Below are 14,624 nucleotides of genomic sequence, written 5' to 3'. Positions count from 1 at the left end.
TCCTTTGACAATCAGCTGAGACATTCTCGTGTTTACAAACAAAGAACAATAATGACACGGTTTTTTTTTTTTTATTATTTATTTATCATTTTTTCCTTCTTCTTCGTGCTCTTCTGTTGACAAGGAAAAGAAAGTTCAAGGAGAATTTTGGTCCTTTAGGTTATTTTAACAGATCATGATATTTCTTTTTACTTCATACAGAGTGGATATCCTTTTTCATATGATTCACGACCACATGACTTGTGTGTGTGTGTGTGTGTGTGTGTTACATCGAGTGTCGCAAGAATAGCCTTATCTTTGACTGAGTAATGGAAATATCTCAGCCAGCTCCTAAGTGGTACTCTTATTATTATTATTATTATTATTATTATTATTATTATTATTATTATTATTATCATTATATTTATTGAATATGTATTATTATTATTATTATTATTATTATTATTATTATTATTATTATTATTATCACTATTAGTATTGTTTTTATTGTTGTTTCATTAGTGATTTGGAAAATCATATTTTGGATAGGAGTTTACTTTTATATATGACATATGTAATTACCCAATGTGTTTAACATAAATGGACCTTTTTTCTCTCTTTTCATGCAGAATAGTTTTCTTTTTGTGTGTCTGTAACTTCATAATATTGCCCATAAAGCTATCTATAGCTTACAAAGGGCTACTTGTCGTGGTAAACAATTTTTTTTTTCTGTTAATTCATGTACATAAGACAAATATAATAAAGTGTTTAAAGTGTTTACGTACGAAAACCACTGCACTTGTGATGTGTAGCTACTGGATTTTGATGCAGTACTGGTAAAACTAAGCCACCACCATCACCACAATCACCATCATCATTATTCAACTGAAGGAACCTGAAACCAAAAGGGAACAATGATATTCTGCGCGCGCACACACACACACACACACACACACACACCCGGTAGCTTAGTGGTTAGAGCGCTGGCTTCACAAGCCAGAGGACCGGGGGTTCGATTCCCCGGCCTGGTGGAGATATTTGGGTGTGTCTCCTTTCACGTGTAGCCCCTGTTCACCTAGCAGTGAGTAGGTACGGGATGTAAATCGAGTTGTGACCTTGTTGTCCCGGTGTGTGGTGTGTGCCTGGTCTCAGGCCTATCCGAAGATCGGAAATAATGAGCTCTGAGCTCGTTCCGTAGGATAACGTCTGGCTGTCTAGTCAGAGACTGCAGCAGATCAAACAGTGAAACACACACACACACACACCGCGTAGTGTAATGATTAGCACGCTCGACTCACAATCGAGAGGCCCGGGTTCGAGTCCCGGTGCGGCGAGGCAAATGGGCAAGCCTCTTAAAAAATGTGTGGCCCCTGTTCATCTAGCGGTAAATAGGTACGGGATGTAACTCGAGGGGTTGTGGCCTCGCTTTCCCGGTGTGTGGAGTGTGTTGTGGTCTCAGCCCTACCCGAAGATCGGTCTATGAGCTCTGAGCTCGCTCCGTAATAGGGAAGACTGGCTGGGTGACCAGCAGACGACCGAGGTGAATTACACACACACACACACACACACACACACAGAGAGAGAGAGATCATTGTCATTTTATTTTTCAGTGTTTAAGATACAACTATATAAAATATGGTGTTAGGGCTTTACAGTTGCAGAGAGTGAGTTTTGATGGTCTGTTACTCATTCTTGTTTACTTGCTCCATTCCTATCCTAACACACAAAATTAAACAATTACAGTTTGTTAATGAAACTTTGTAAAATAACTGGTAATGTACATAGAATATATAAAACAAGTGAATGATATTTTTATGGTCTAGCTCTCCTCGATACGGTGCGTTTGTACGAACAGATCAAAATGCCACCCGAGAGAAATTTTGACCGGTGATACATTTGACAAAACACCAGAAACCTGCGTTGGTCAGCACGCACCGGTCAGAGCCAGTTTCTTGCTCGATTGATTGATTAATTAATTGATTGATAACTTTATTGTTGCAATAAGAAATACACAAGGGGGCTCGAGAAAACGGATGTTCTCTGTACTACATCTTTCTCTCATAACTATTACCACAATGATAATTAAAAATATATATATATTGTTTTCCGTTTATCGTTTTTTTTTTTTTTATAGAAAGACATCAAATAAAACTATTATATTTGTGAATAATCAACTAAAGACAAACAAAATTTTCAACATACGTCTAAGAGTCTAATTAAGAGTGTTCATACGGGGACTAGACCCTAGCAATCCATAATGATAAAGGCAAATGGAATAGGGTCCTTGGGGTCGGAGAAACGCATCATTCTGTACTCCTTGTGCTGGCCCGTTTCACACGCACCATACAGTTCAAAGTCAGGCAGGTAACACACTTTTAGCGGAAGCCCTGAACCATCCCTCTGCAGTTGTTACAGGTTATTTCGAGGTGCACATCACCCATGGTTACCTGGCTGGGAGCGAACCTTTACCTTTCACCACGCCAATACGCACCAGATGAACACTGGAGTTGCTGACACTGTCTGCCACAGCCTCCATCAACTCATCGTCACAGTATAAAGTGATGGAATCACCATTGGAATCTGGAATTAACATAAGAATATTATTAGCACTATGTATATTCAGAACACAGCACAAAGTATCATAGAATTAAAGAAAAAAAAACATTGAAAATTCTTATGAATTAATGTATTGCGGCGAGAAGGTGGACGATATGAAAACAAAAGTAAATTTGTGTTCAGAAAAAGTTGACAAAAAGGAAAACCTCGAAACATCACCTGATCAGCTTTAATGGACCTGCTGACCACCACTGAGCTCACATTGTTGAGATCGGCTGACAGTGTATTGCTGCGAGTCACACTGATCAATGGATTAGGGCACCACATAACCACAGGGTTGTGTGGTGCTGCATCCTCAGGTTGGGAACCAATTCAACCACGGCTAACAACCTGAATCTAAACCAGCATCTTCGTGCTGTACATGATAAAAGTAACAAAGCACTCACTCTTCCTGGAGAGAAGGGTCTCCTGGTTAGAGAGATTAAAGATGCTACGGATCTCCTCCCGCAGGACATTGTAGTTGGTGGCCACGGTCTCCGGCAGGCCAAACCTCCGCACCCCCTGCTTGCCACCACCCAGGTCCAGGTACACCTTGAAGTTCATACTGTCCTTCAGTATAACCTGTGTTGTTGTTCCACAGACTGCAGGGACACAATTATCTAAATTAATATGTAACAAGTGTCACATCACTCAGTAGTTTAGTGCATTCTTAAATCAAAATTTTGTGCCAAAGTTTATCAGATTTTATATCTAAGGCAATAGCAAAAGTTTTATCAAAATCTGTAAAAAAGAATGACCAATACTTAGTAAGGAAAAGATCACCAGTAGAGCGGCCACGACGGATGTTGAGAAATCTCTGTTGAGCCTATAGACTCGAAAACTTTAGAAAGGTAGGAAATCAAAGTAATAGGACAATAGTTTGAGGGTTTAGCGCTGCCACTTTAAGAGCAGTCTAAATATAGGCAAACGTCCGGGAGAGAGAGAGAGAGAGAGAGAGAGAGAGATTAACTTTGATCGTGAAGAGTAACGCGATGCATGATGCTTCAGTTGTCAATGTGCGAGTAATGTTGGAAGATAGATGATGGATTTCATTCTCATCCCCACACCCTCAAACCCTAAGAGACCCTGCATAATACCGAATACTCCAGTACTAGTAAGATTACAATGTATGTGTACTCATATCCTAGCCAAGTCTCGAGCACCACCAAAACGTCCTGGGGCCGCGCTGCCTTCATCATCTGACCTGAGTTCCAAGTGACTACAAACGAGCTGTCATCGTGGACAGCATCGTGGGCTCACGGAACAGCTTAATGAGCCAGGATCGTCATTGTAACATTAAATTGTTTAACCACGTTTAAGAAACCTCTTCACAATAATTGCAAGCCATAATTCAAACTGAATAAGGCGCAGTACTATCACCAGCTCTATGAAATGTTTGATGATGGTTAGCAGAAACGTCACGTTATATATATGAATTAATTCTACTGGAAATTTGTCACTGTTAATTCTGTCTCCCGTGCAGTGGTACTCAGAGTAACAAACTCAGAAGCTTTAAAATACAAATTAAAGCTGGCTGACACAGATGGACACTGACACTGATAATCATGAAATGTGAACCGTAGTTACTGGGATAATATGAATTTAAAAGAGTTAATAATTTGTCACTCTTCTCACTGTTGATCCCAGCAACTCTTGTATCGAAAATTGTTAATCACCACCTTATTGTTTGTCTTTGGGTGAATAAAGATGTGTTTTCCTTTTGTCTTTTATTGACAAAATATATTTTTTATATGGGTAACTAACTATCTTGGCACACGACCGCGATAAAATCACTCACTCTCTCACTGCCTTTCACTCGCTTTCACGGTACGTATCATCGTCAGTGCTTCTCCCTTTCTCTACTTTAGTCTTTCCTTGTAATAGGGCTACGTCTGAACATAACGGTAGCTGATGATAATCTGATTTGTGAGGTCTGACTGAAGAGACTACTCTGTTGGAACCCAATAGTACGTGTCGACATCATTAACACAGTTATGACGTCGACCGTATGTAACTAGTCAATCACGGGGTTGTCTAACTATGATGTGCATTACCGCCTACCAATAGGATACCTACACCTAACGAGCTGAACAAGCGGTAAACCTTATCTGTGTGTACTAAACAAGACGATTCACGATGGCACGTTATACGGCTATAGCGGGCGACGAAGTACCAATTAACATATATCCTGGCGTTTCACTCTTATTCATGATTATACATGCATTAAGTCTTGGTTATTCGACGACCTTAGGTCTATTTCCATCTACTGAAATGCCTATAACATTGACACGTTACGCCTGCTATGCTAATTACTCTTCCCCTATATATTGAATCCTTACACCAAATAAAGCATAACAAAATACGTTTTTTTCATCTTGTCCAAGACTAACTTAAGTAAAAAGACGAGCCAAACACTTCTCAGCTCAGTCCACACTCCTCACTTCTTGCCACTGGGCTACTAAAGTAATGACGACGCCGGGTCGTCCTTCCATGATGTAGCGTTGCCCGTGACGTCATCACTAAGACCATGCATGACCGATCATCAAAACACAAATGTGGCCCATTTTGAGGGGTCTATATTTACACACACACACACAATATCTCAAGGCTTAGCTCATTGCCAACGATTTAATTGTTGAAGCGTGGTTCACAGGTGTTGTGCAGAGCTGCAGGAAAGAAATGGATTCGAGGTGTCATTTTTTCATATGGAACAAGATCCCACATGCTTGTAAAGATCATAATTTTGTCTCCAGCAGACAGAGTGAGGAAATGTTCAAATGTTACGCTTGTTACCAGATTATTATATGATTGATGAATAACTGTGTGCATGTGTGTGTTCCTCATTATTCTTTAGCCACAGCTTTGTCACCATTCTCATAATGGCGCATCCATCGCCCTTCTCATAATTCTTCCCAAATCCCAGACATTTTTTTTACCCTTTTCTCAGATGGTATATCATTTTTAGGGTTGCCTCCGTTTTAAAGACTATTGCAGGAAAGCAGTTTTGCCAGAATGGACTGAAGACAAATAAATAGACCCCAAAGAGGCTGTTCTTTAGGCTGTATCATAACTCTGGTTGATATAATTTATGTGCAAAGTAGGATCACTATAGATTGAAACTCAGTAAAAATAAGACAGTAGTTAATTTTTATTTATTTACTTTATATTCTCATTGCTTACATCAAGTACAATACCTCATAGTGATTGATCATGAAAAACATACTCCTAACTTACAAACAGAAAATTCAAAGGCAGGCAAAACTGAAAAAAATGTAAAGAAAAATATGAAATAAAGTGTGTGGTTGGGTGTTCCCAGGCTGATTAACAAAACAGAAGACAGAAACAGGCATAATAATCTTAAACTGACCGGTCTTAGAGTGAGTGATCAAGTGAAGGCAAGGTCCTAAATCTTTCTTTGTGCTAGAACTTGCCAACTTACATCATAGGCAGACAAAACAGAACTGAGGGTTTCTACCACTGAATGATTTATTGATAGTCCGGATTTCACCTTCAACGAACCACCGACACAACTGCTCTGAAGGTCGGCGCTGGCAGTCCAGTGTACCTTCGTCCTTTTTGGCAAGTTGGTCCCACAACTCTAGGGCCTCACGACCGAGACCTGGAGCGGCTGCGGTAGCGAGACCGTGACCTGGAGCGTGAGCGGTGGCGTCCCCGGCGGTGGGACCTGCAATAAGACACAGGCACAATATATTGAATTTATTACCAGTCATTATATGCAACAGACTGATGTACTTGCATTTGGATTGTATTGAAGAGTCCTGCCATTCAAAAAGTTATTTCTTGGTTTCTCATTAGTTACATCAATGAAAAGTTAACTATTTTTGCGAAATTATATCTCAGGGTATGGGAAATTTTACTTGATATCCTTGGGGGGAGAGAGAGAGAGAGAGAGAGAGAGAGAGAGAGAGAGAGAGAGAGAGAGAGAGAGAGAGAGAAAATAGAACAGATATGAAACGTAATTTAATTCTTGTATCATCTCAGATATCCCTTTTCAACAGGAAATACAGGCTTAGTATATAGGCAGACATCAAATCAAACTATTATATCCATAAATAATCAGCTGGACAAAAACTTTCAATATACGTCCAAGAGCAAGTACATACAGGGACACCAGACCCCAGAGCTAAGAACTCAAGTGCTTTGTTATATTTAACTCTTAACTTTAAGGTCAACTGGAATGTCATACAACTGTGCCTCACTGTAATGCATTCATGGTTCTACAAGCCACTGGACTAATCTACATTCAAGGAACACTAAGATTCTCTTGTTAGTAATATTGCATCTTCATAGCTTCATCACTGCCAACATGAGCCTGTTTGCAGCACAAGCAGCAGGGTGGGTGTATGGCAGGGATAGCAGCCGGTCAAACAGTAAAGAAAAGTCTCAGCATTAAACTCAAGCTATAACTATTCACATTGCATTCAGTAACATTTAGGATATCAGAGTATGTAACTTTGATTAACAAGCTACCAAATCACATGTCACCACCACAGAACTATGAAGAAGGCAAGCAGTCAAGGAAAAGGAAAGAAACTTCCAGTATATCAGCACCAGCTAAGAGAATATCTGCATCAGCTTAAGCAAAAGAACATTTTTGGCATTTCAGCATATGCATACATACTATTTTGAATAAACAGAACATTTGGTAAAGGAATGACATGCATAATGCATATTACATGAAGAGTATAATGATGCTTAATAAATGCCAAGCAGAATGCCAAAAATAAGAAATCTATCCCAAGTGGCCTTCGTACTCCATTTCCAGAGGCTTCTTGTCAATGCACAACAGTAGCTACACCTTGATACCCTCTAGATGGAGAGCACTGGGACGGGATGAGACAAAGGTTATGAGAGTATAAGTTTATGGGAAAACAAAGACCATGCAAAATAGAAATATCTGATTATCATAAATGAGATTATTAAAGATGAACCTTTTATAACTCATCAATGGCAAGTATTAAACTTTGACATCAAAGGAAAGTAACAAGTAAAGACTATATTATTATTATTATTATTATTATTATCTTTAAAAAAAATTTAATTTAATTTAATTAATTTTTTTTTTTTTTTTTTTTTTTGTGTGTGTGTGTGTTTGTGTGAGAATAAGCACTTTATCCACTAGTCTGACTGAACTACAGACAGAAACTTACATGCTAAAACAACCTCCAGTTTACAAAGAAGCATTAGAGTAAGGCACCAGTTATATCTTCCAATCCAAATTTGAGTTATGTCAATTCATACTTTCCCATGAGCCTTTCAACTCAATTAAGGAAAAATTTCTTTTCCTCAACCCAGCAGGTAATGGCCCCTGTCATTTATTTCTATTGATGTCAACTTAAATATTACCTGTGTTAAAAACAATATATTCTAACACTGTTCCTAGGAGACATGATACATTAAGATAATTATATTGATCTACAACACCTGGCAAGTGTTGTCAACAATCTAGCAAAAATATCATGAAGTATGTTTTCTTTACAAACTGTGGCTGATCATTTGACAATGCAACAGGGGCAAAAACCATGAAACAATTATAATCATGACAAGACAGTTCAATTTACTGACTCAAGCACATAGGACAAAATAATCAGGCTACATCTAGACTTATCTTGCATCAAACAAGTATATCAAAACTTTCTTTGAGATATTCTTTTTACCATATCTACTCCCTCCACATCAAACAAGTCGAGGGTGGTAACTCTCCCTCACTCTGAAAATTAAGGGGATATGTGACGGCTACTTTTGTTTGCCAAAGCAGGATGCGACTTCACCCCATATCGTAGTCCGTTTAGCACCATGTCCCATGTTGGATATCACACCACTGCTGCCTTCTTCACCGGACAAGAGTAACACACTAACACCACACCACTCAAATTACAACACCCTAAAGCTGTGGACCCCGCCATATCACATTTCTGAAATTAATTGGTGAATGAGTATATTATTCAATAGCACAAAAAAAGTAAAATTTTTTTATTTTCTATAACGGGGATTGCTTTTGGTAAATTATGTGATTGGGGGGGCTGAGGAGTATGAATTATAGAGCCCTGGTAACTTGTTTAGCAATCAATCAATGCCATCAACCCTTCATTACACAACACCAAGTACATCACTAAACCCAAGGTGACCAAGAGCAAAGGTGAGGGCAAAGAATGAGTGATGTTATCTTAAAGAAAATACAGAATAATACAGAAACTGTTAAAACATAGCAAGATGAAGTATCCTCTACAACATATAGTCTACTAAATGTACAGGAAGGTGACTTCAGAGAGATCATAGAGATACCAGGCAAAGTGTATGTACTTGAAATCCATCAGAAAGTTCCTCCCTAAATGAGCAATTCAAGTTGTAATTGATGGCTAAAACAAGCTACAGGACATTAATGCAAAGGGACAGAACTCTAAGATAACATTATCACCGAAATTTGAAGGGAATTCTCAACCCAGCCGGTTTTTAGTTTTGAAAATCCTACATCATTTGGCAATCAACCCATATGCAATGATAGAAGCTTCTACAGAATAATCCTAGAGTGTAACCCTCACTATCAAAACAAAAAAATAAATATATAATGAGAAGCTAACTCTTAATGTGTGAAACTAAGAGAAGGTTGTGATTGATACATTCTATTAGATGGGGAAGGGCAGGGACATATGAAAGCTATGAGAGTGAGGGTGTTGTGAAGACTCCACTGCCACACTTCCCACCACCAAGGCACTAATGGGGCTGCAAGATTAGCCAGTGTCACAATGCCACCACCAATACACTCAATACACCTCAGCCAATGTAATAAAAGACATCAAACATAAGCATACAAGTAAAGGGAACACATGTCAAAAAATTAAATCATAAACTCATCTTGCAATACTGGATAAAAACAAGAACTTGACTTTCTCATTACTAAACTTGTTTACCATAATGAGAACAAAACTTGATTCAACTTACATGATTTAAAGTATTAAGAGTAATATAGTCATACATTCTTACATAAATTATTTAAACTCCTTACAAGAAATTCAGAGTTTTTGGATATTTTTCTTTAGAAATAAACAGATGTTGGTGTTTATGTGAGCATGTGTGCATATATGGGTGTGTGTGTCTCTGTGTGTTTTGTATGTATGTATGTGTGTGAGTGTGTGTGTTTATAAATTCAAGCAAACTGGGATACAAGTAAGAAAGCACGATAATGTATGAGACTTTCATTAAAAGCAAAAAATTAAAAGAACATGTCCATTTCTTTTTAAAGTGACCAAAAATATCAAAAGAAGTGTATGATACAGAATAAAATGCAAGAGCCAATGACAGGCTGAGAAAAGGCAATGCTTGAGTGAGACTTGCTGCAAATTTATGAGTAAAATTAATGCACTAAATGCCTGGAGAGAGAGAGAGAGAGAGAAAAAAAAAAATAAATAAATAAATAAAAAAAATAAAAGGGGAGCCAATGGAGTTGGATGATAAGAGCAGTAGCAGTACCACTTCTTTGGGGAAAACTTTTGATGTTGTGCGTATGTATGTCCGTGAGTCTATAGGGGGTCTGGGATGATAGACAGACAGAGGGAGAGTGCGAGAGAAAACTCTGATGCAAGATGACTAAGGCTAAAGCTTTTATGGGATAGGCTGCGCTAGTCCTCACCTAAAGGAGAGAGATGGCGTGGTGGGGTAGACTTACATCATGCGGAGTGAGTGTGTGAGTGAGCGGGGGGGGGACGTGACTCTCCCATCACTGAGCCCCGCAGAACCACCATCATCATTCCGGCACTACACTGGAGCGGCTTCCTCTCCCCATTACCCAACCAATGACCACATTACCAAACCATAACACACCCTACGGCAGAGCAAGGGCATGTTTACTGGCACGGCCCCACACCCGCAGCCTCACGCATCCCCATAACCTATCTTTTTCTTCTTCCTCATCTATGATTTCTCCAAGAAGCAGTGTATCTCATGATTGTGTGAATATCTCAAAAAGTTTGAATCAAGGACGCTTTTTTTTTTTTTTTTTTTTTTTCTGAACTGACCGAGATTCAGGAAAACAAAATGATTCAGTGGAGAGCAGTACTAGACAAAAGTATGCAGACAAGCTCCCAAAACCAAATAAAATTGTAACTTAATGAAAATAGTAATCAATGCAAAACCTGTCTACCTGACACATGTTCCTAAAGACTTTCCCCTAGGGGATGGCACAGCACAGGTGTCTCCATTAATCCTACCAGATATTAAAAGCAAGTATAATGCATTACAACAAATGCATTATGCTTACTTTTAGTATTTGGTAGGATGACCTTTTCGCTTCTTTACGGCATGGAGATGTTGGGGAAGCGAAAGGGGGAAGAAGGATCTGCAGGGGAAAGATGTGAGCTCTCTCCCCAAGCTGGAGGCAGCCACTTGTAAGTTCTGGGCCAATATCTCACCTCAGCACCTAAGGAACCTTGCCCCACAGCACCTAAGGAAACTTGCCCTTTCGCTTCCCCGTCGTCTCCATGCTGTGAAGAAGCGAAAAGGTCACCCTACCAAGTATCAAGAAGCATGTATAATGCATTAATTGCCACTTATTTCATCATGCGATGTCTGTGGCGTGGTGATGAGAGGCAGGCGCTGTATAATTTTGATCTAATACTGTATGTTGCAAAGTAATAAAGGAAATACAGCCAATAAAATATTCTGACAAGTGATAGATTGAAAATATGCACATTGATATTAATACAGTTAACTTGTGTCACTTTCTTCCAAAATAATTATCAATATATATCAGTACAAACATTTCTTGGATGAAGTCATAGAAAAGGAGTTTCTATATCAATGCTAAGATATAGGCAAAATAAGTGCTCATTAAATATCATTGCTAAAAACAAACTTAATAAAATTTCATGACCTAAGTTCCTAATGACAGCAGACCTGATGAAATGGATGACAAACAGACACACAAGCCCATGAAAAAAATAATACAATCCTCCAAAAAAAAATAAATAAGTGGCGCAATGGGAAAGAAAATAAAAATAAGAAAATATCAATGATACAAGGAACCAGGTCCTACTTGCATGTATGTGGGAGGTCACTTTACAACTGAATAGAACACAATATCAAGGGGTCACCAGCTAGTCTTACTTTTCTTTACCTACCCAATGAAACTATGCACAAAGGAGCCAGTGACCTTCAGCTAAAACAGAGCTGGGGGAATGGCTTACCCTGGTGGTGTGGGAGGCCGCTTGTAGCCAAACTTGGTGTCAGTACAGTTACGGGAGAAGTGACCAAGTTCACCACACTGATAGCAGCGTAAATTGGGGTCATAGCCACCTCTCATCCGACCTCCCCGCACCCGTGGCCTGGCTTGGGTCACCTTAATGCGGCAGTGGCCAATTGTGCTGCAAGGAGGATTGAAATATAAGTTGAATAAGAGTTTTTTTCACCGTTAATCACTGGGTGTGATAGTTATTCACAAGCTGATCTTAAACCTGCAAAAACATAAGACAAACTGATTTTGTGATGATATATGAATAGACAGAATATGTTTAACTCAAAGATCACATGCTGCAATGAAACAAGTATACTTACATGCCATCTGTCTCTTTAAGAGCACGGTCAGCATCTTTCTGGTGAGCGTACACCACAAAGGCAAAGCACGGAGGATTGCGGGCCATCCAGATTTCCCTCAGCCGGCCGTACTTCTCAAACACACGCTCAAGATCACGTTTACGGGTGTCCACATCTGAGTATGGTCAAGAAATTATATGTAAGGCAAAGTTGTACTGTTGGAGAGCCATTTTATAATTTTATTTCCTTAAACTAAATGATAAAAGATCAGAGATGAACAAGAGACACAATTGGAGATTATACAACAAGCACCAAAGTGAACCCAGATCTTGTCTTACCCAGCTCAGCCACATGGAGTCGAGCCCCATCCACAGGTGTGCCACTCCTTGACCTTGACCTTGAGCGCGATCTTCTGCGAGACCGTGATCGTGACCTCCTCCGTGACCTAGAACGGGATCTTCTCCGGGACCTGAGACCAAGCAGAAGATAAACGTAATGAAAACAAGGCATTATTTGATCCACAAGAAACAACAGATTCAAAATTATAAGTCATGAATCTACAGAAGCACAGAATCTTGTCTTTCCACTTCATGCAGTTTCAACATTTTTTATATTAGTTTATTCAATTGATAGTCATGTATGCTGTCTCTTAGTCAGTCATAACTAGGGAGAAATGACCTTATTTTAACTTAGAAGGGGAAATCTGGCTGAGGTCAACGGAAAAAATTAAACAAAAAGTCTCACTTAGATGCCAGTTCATGAGCAGGTCTGAGAGTTTGAAGGATATAGCAGCAACTTCACCTAGAATTGTAGGATCGGGAACGCGACCTTGTGCGCCTACGACTCCTTGACCTCCTCTTGCTTCTGGAGCGAGAGCGTGACCGCCTGGAGCGTGACTTCTTCTTGGAGGAGCTGCTGCTTGACTTCTGCTCCTTGGCAACATCCTGGTCCCTGGGCTTGCTCTTGCTGCGGCTACGTGAGGCCCTCTTGTTGTCGTCCGTGGCAGGGGGTGCGGACCACTCCATGGCGTCCTTGTTCTCTGGGGATTTAGAGCGACTGGCATTTCTCTGCCCATCGTACTTCTTTGAGCTGTACTCGTCACTCCCTCCGCCCCTCATCCCATTCTCCTTGCGGTCCTGCCCATGCTGCTCCTCATCCATGTCGTCATCCCTTGGTGGTGACCGCCCCGAGGAGCGGGAACGCGAGCGGGACCGGGAGTGACGGCTGTAGTTGCCTCCGTCACTGTCCTCAGCATCGCGCTGGACACCATTTTCTTCCTCTGAATCTGATGACATCTACGGAAAGGAAGGATTGTTTTCTGTTTGGTTCTGTGGATATATTTCCCTGACTTATATGTTTAATGACTTATATAGCCATTAGGCAGAATGAAAAGTGTAATTCCGGAAGGTTAATAAAAAAAATTATGCAACATCCAGAAACATTAAAAATTATCAGATGCAAGTTTTGAGAGCATGGTGAATGTATGTCACTCTCATGCGTACATATTTGTTAATAATAAAAAAAAACATTTGCGGCAAATAAGGAAACGTTACTTTTAACACCAAAGTTACTTTAGGCACAGTACCACACATCACAACAATTAATCCCAATCGTTTAAAGGGAGTCAAGAAAAAATCCTACCAATAACAAAACCTGAAACTTATGGGAGGTAACTTGGCATGTAAGGAAAACTTGCCAAACAAATGACCAATCCAACACTCAATAGATAAGCCTCCAAGACAACATACACACGAGACGGATTATTACTATTTGGTCCCCTGCACGCGCGCGCACGTACGTACGTACACACACACACACACACACACACACACACCAATACGAAGACCAATACGTACACACAAGTCCTCAGCTCCACCCATTCCCGAGACAAGAAATACCACAAATATTTGAGCAAAACCCACACATTTCCTAGGCTACCCTAATGTACCTTTCGCCTGTAGTGGCTCCAGGGACACTATCAAGCACACAGGTAAGGCAGGGAGGTGTGGTGGAGGGTGAGTGGGCATCCAAGCCACGTCTCAAGTGCCTGGCCCAGCAATGTCTCGTGGCAGTTGGCACCCCCACCTCCCAGCGTCACGGCACCATCCACTTTACTCCACCTCCTCCCACTAGTACACGTGATATTTATAGCTCTACTTCTTCTATGTGGTTCCTAGAACATCCTACATGTGTGCGATGGGCAGTGCAATGGGTGACAGGCGTGAGGAAGGAGGTACCTCAGAGGAGCAGAATCAATACGGCGTCTGCAAGGTGGCGGCCGCGGACCAGGCTTCCCACACTCATCCATGACCTTCAATACCGTGAAATACCTCCCCTTATTTTGAAAAAATGGAAAATAAAACAGAGAATAAGACAATTTTAAGTACTAATTTAGTGGAAAATATAACATGACACATAGAAAAGTGGTAAATGTAAACTAGACAATAAAACCTGGGATAGTAGGGAAAAAATCATATTTAATATCTAAATTATACCACCAT

General features: G+C 40.1%; 1 protein-coding gene across 17 annotated transcripts; it reads right to left on the bottom strand.

Moving 5' to 3' along the window:
* Window positions 1-5,704: 5,704 nt before the first annotated feature.
* Window positions 5,705-14,438, bottom strand: LOC123503295 (serine/arginine-rich splicing factor 7-like). Of its 17 annotated transcripts, none has more exons than XR_006674392.1 (9): window positions 14,072-14,265; window positions 12,925-13,418; window positions 12,462-12,592; window positions 12,145-12,298; window positions 11,778-11,954; window positions 11,004-11,099; window positions 10,226-10,417; window positions 8,253-8,510; window positions 5,705-6,259 (listed from the first exon to the last, which is right to left on the bottom strand). XR_006674392.1 is itself a non-coding variant. In XM_045252949.1 (7 exons), the coding sequence occupies exons 2-6, from the start codon at window positions 13,416-13,418 to the stop codon at window positions 11,036-11,038; spliced, it is 1,020 nt and encodes a 339-aa protein (XP_045108884.1). In that variant the 5' UTR covers window positions 14,072-14,265; the 3' UTR covers window positions 5,705-6,259; window positions 11,004-11,035. The 17 variants fall into 17 exon arrangements, 5 of the variants coding, with proteins under 5 accessions (XP_045108884.1, XP_045108882.1, XP_045108883.1 ...); XR_006674398.1 differs by having other exon boundaries at window positions 11,004-11,075; window positions 14,072-14,261; XR_006674394.1 differs by having other exon boundaries at window positions 6,148-6,259; window positions 8,253-8,305.
* Window positions 14,439-14,624: the final 186 nt, after the last annotated feature.

The sequence above is a fragment of the Portunus trituberculatus genome, chromosome 13 (assembly GCF_017591435.1).
Source record: "Portunus trituberculatus isolate SZX2019 chromosome 13, ASM1759143v1, whole genome shotgun sequence".
Taxonomy (NCBI): Eukaryota; Metazoa; Arthropoda; class Malacostraca; order Decapoda; family Portunidae; genus Portunus; species Portunus trituberculatus.
The sequence above is the reverse complement of the archived record's forward strand: the minus strand, read 5'-3'. Positions and strand labels throughout refer to the sequence as shown.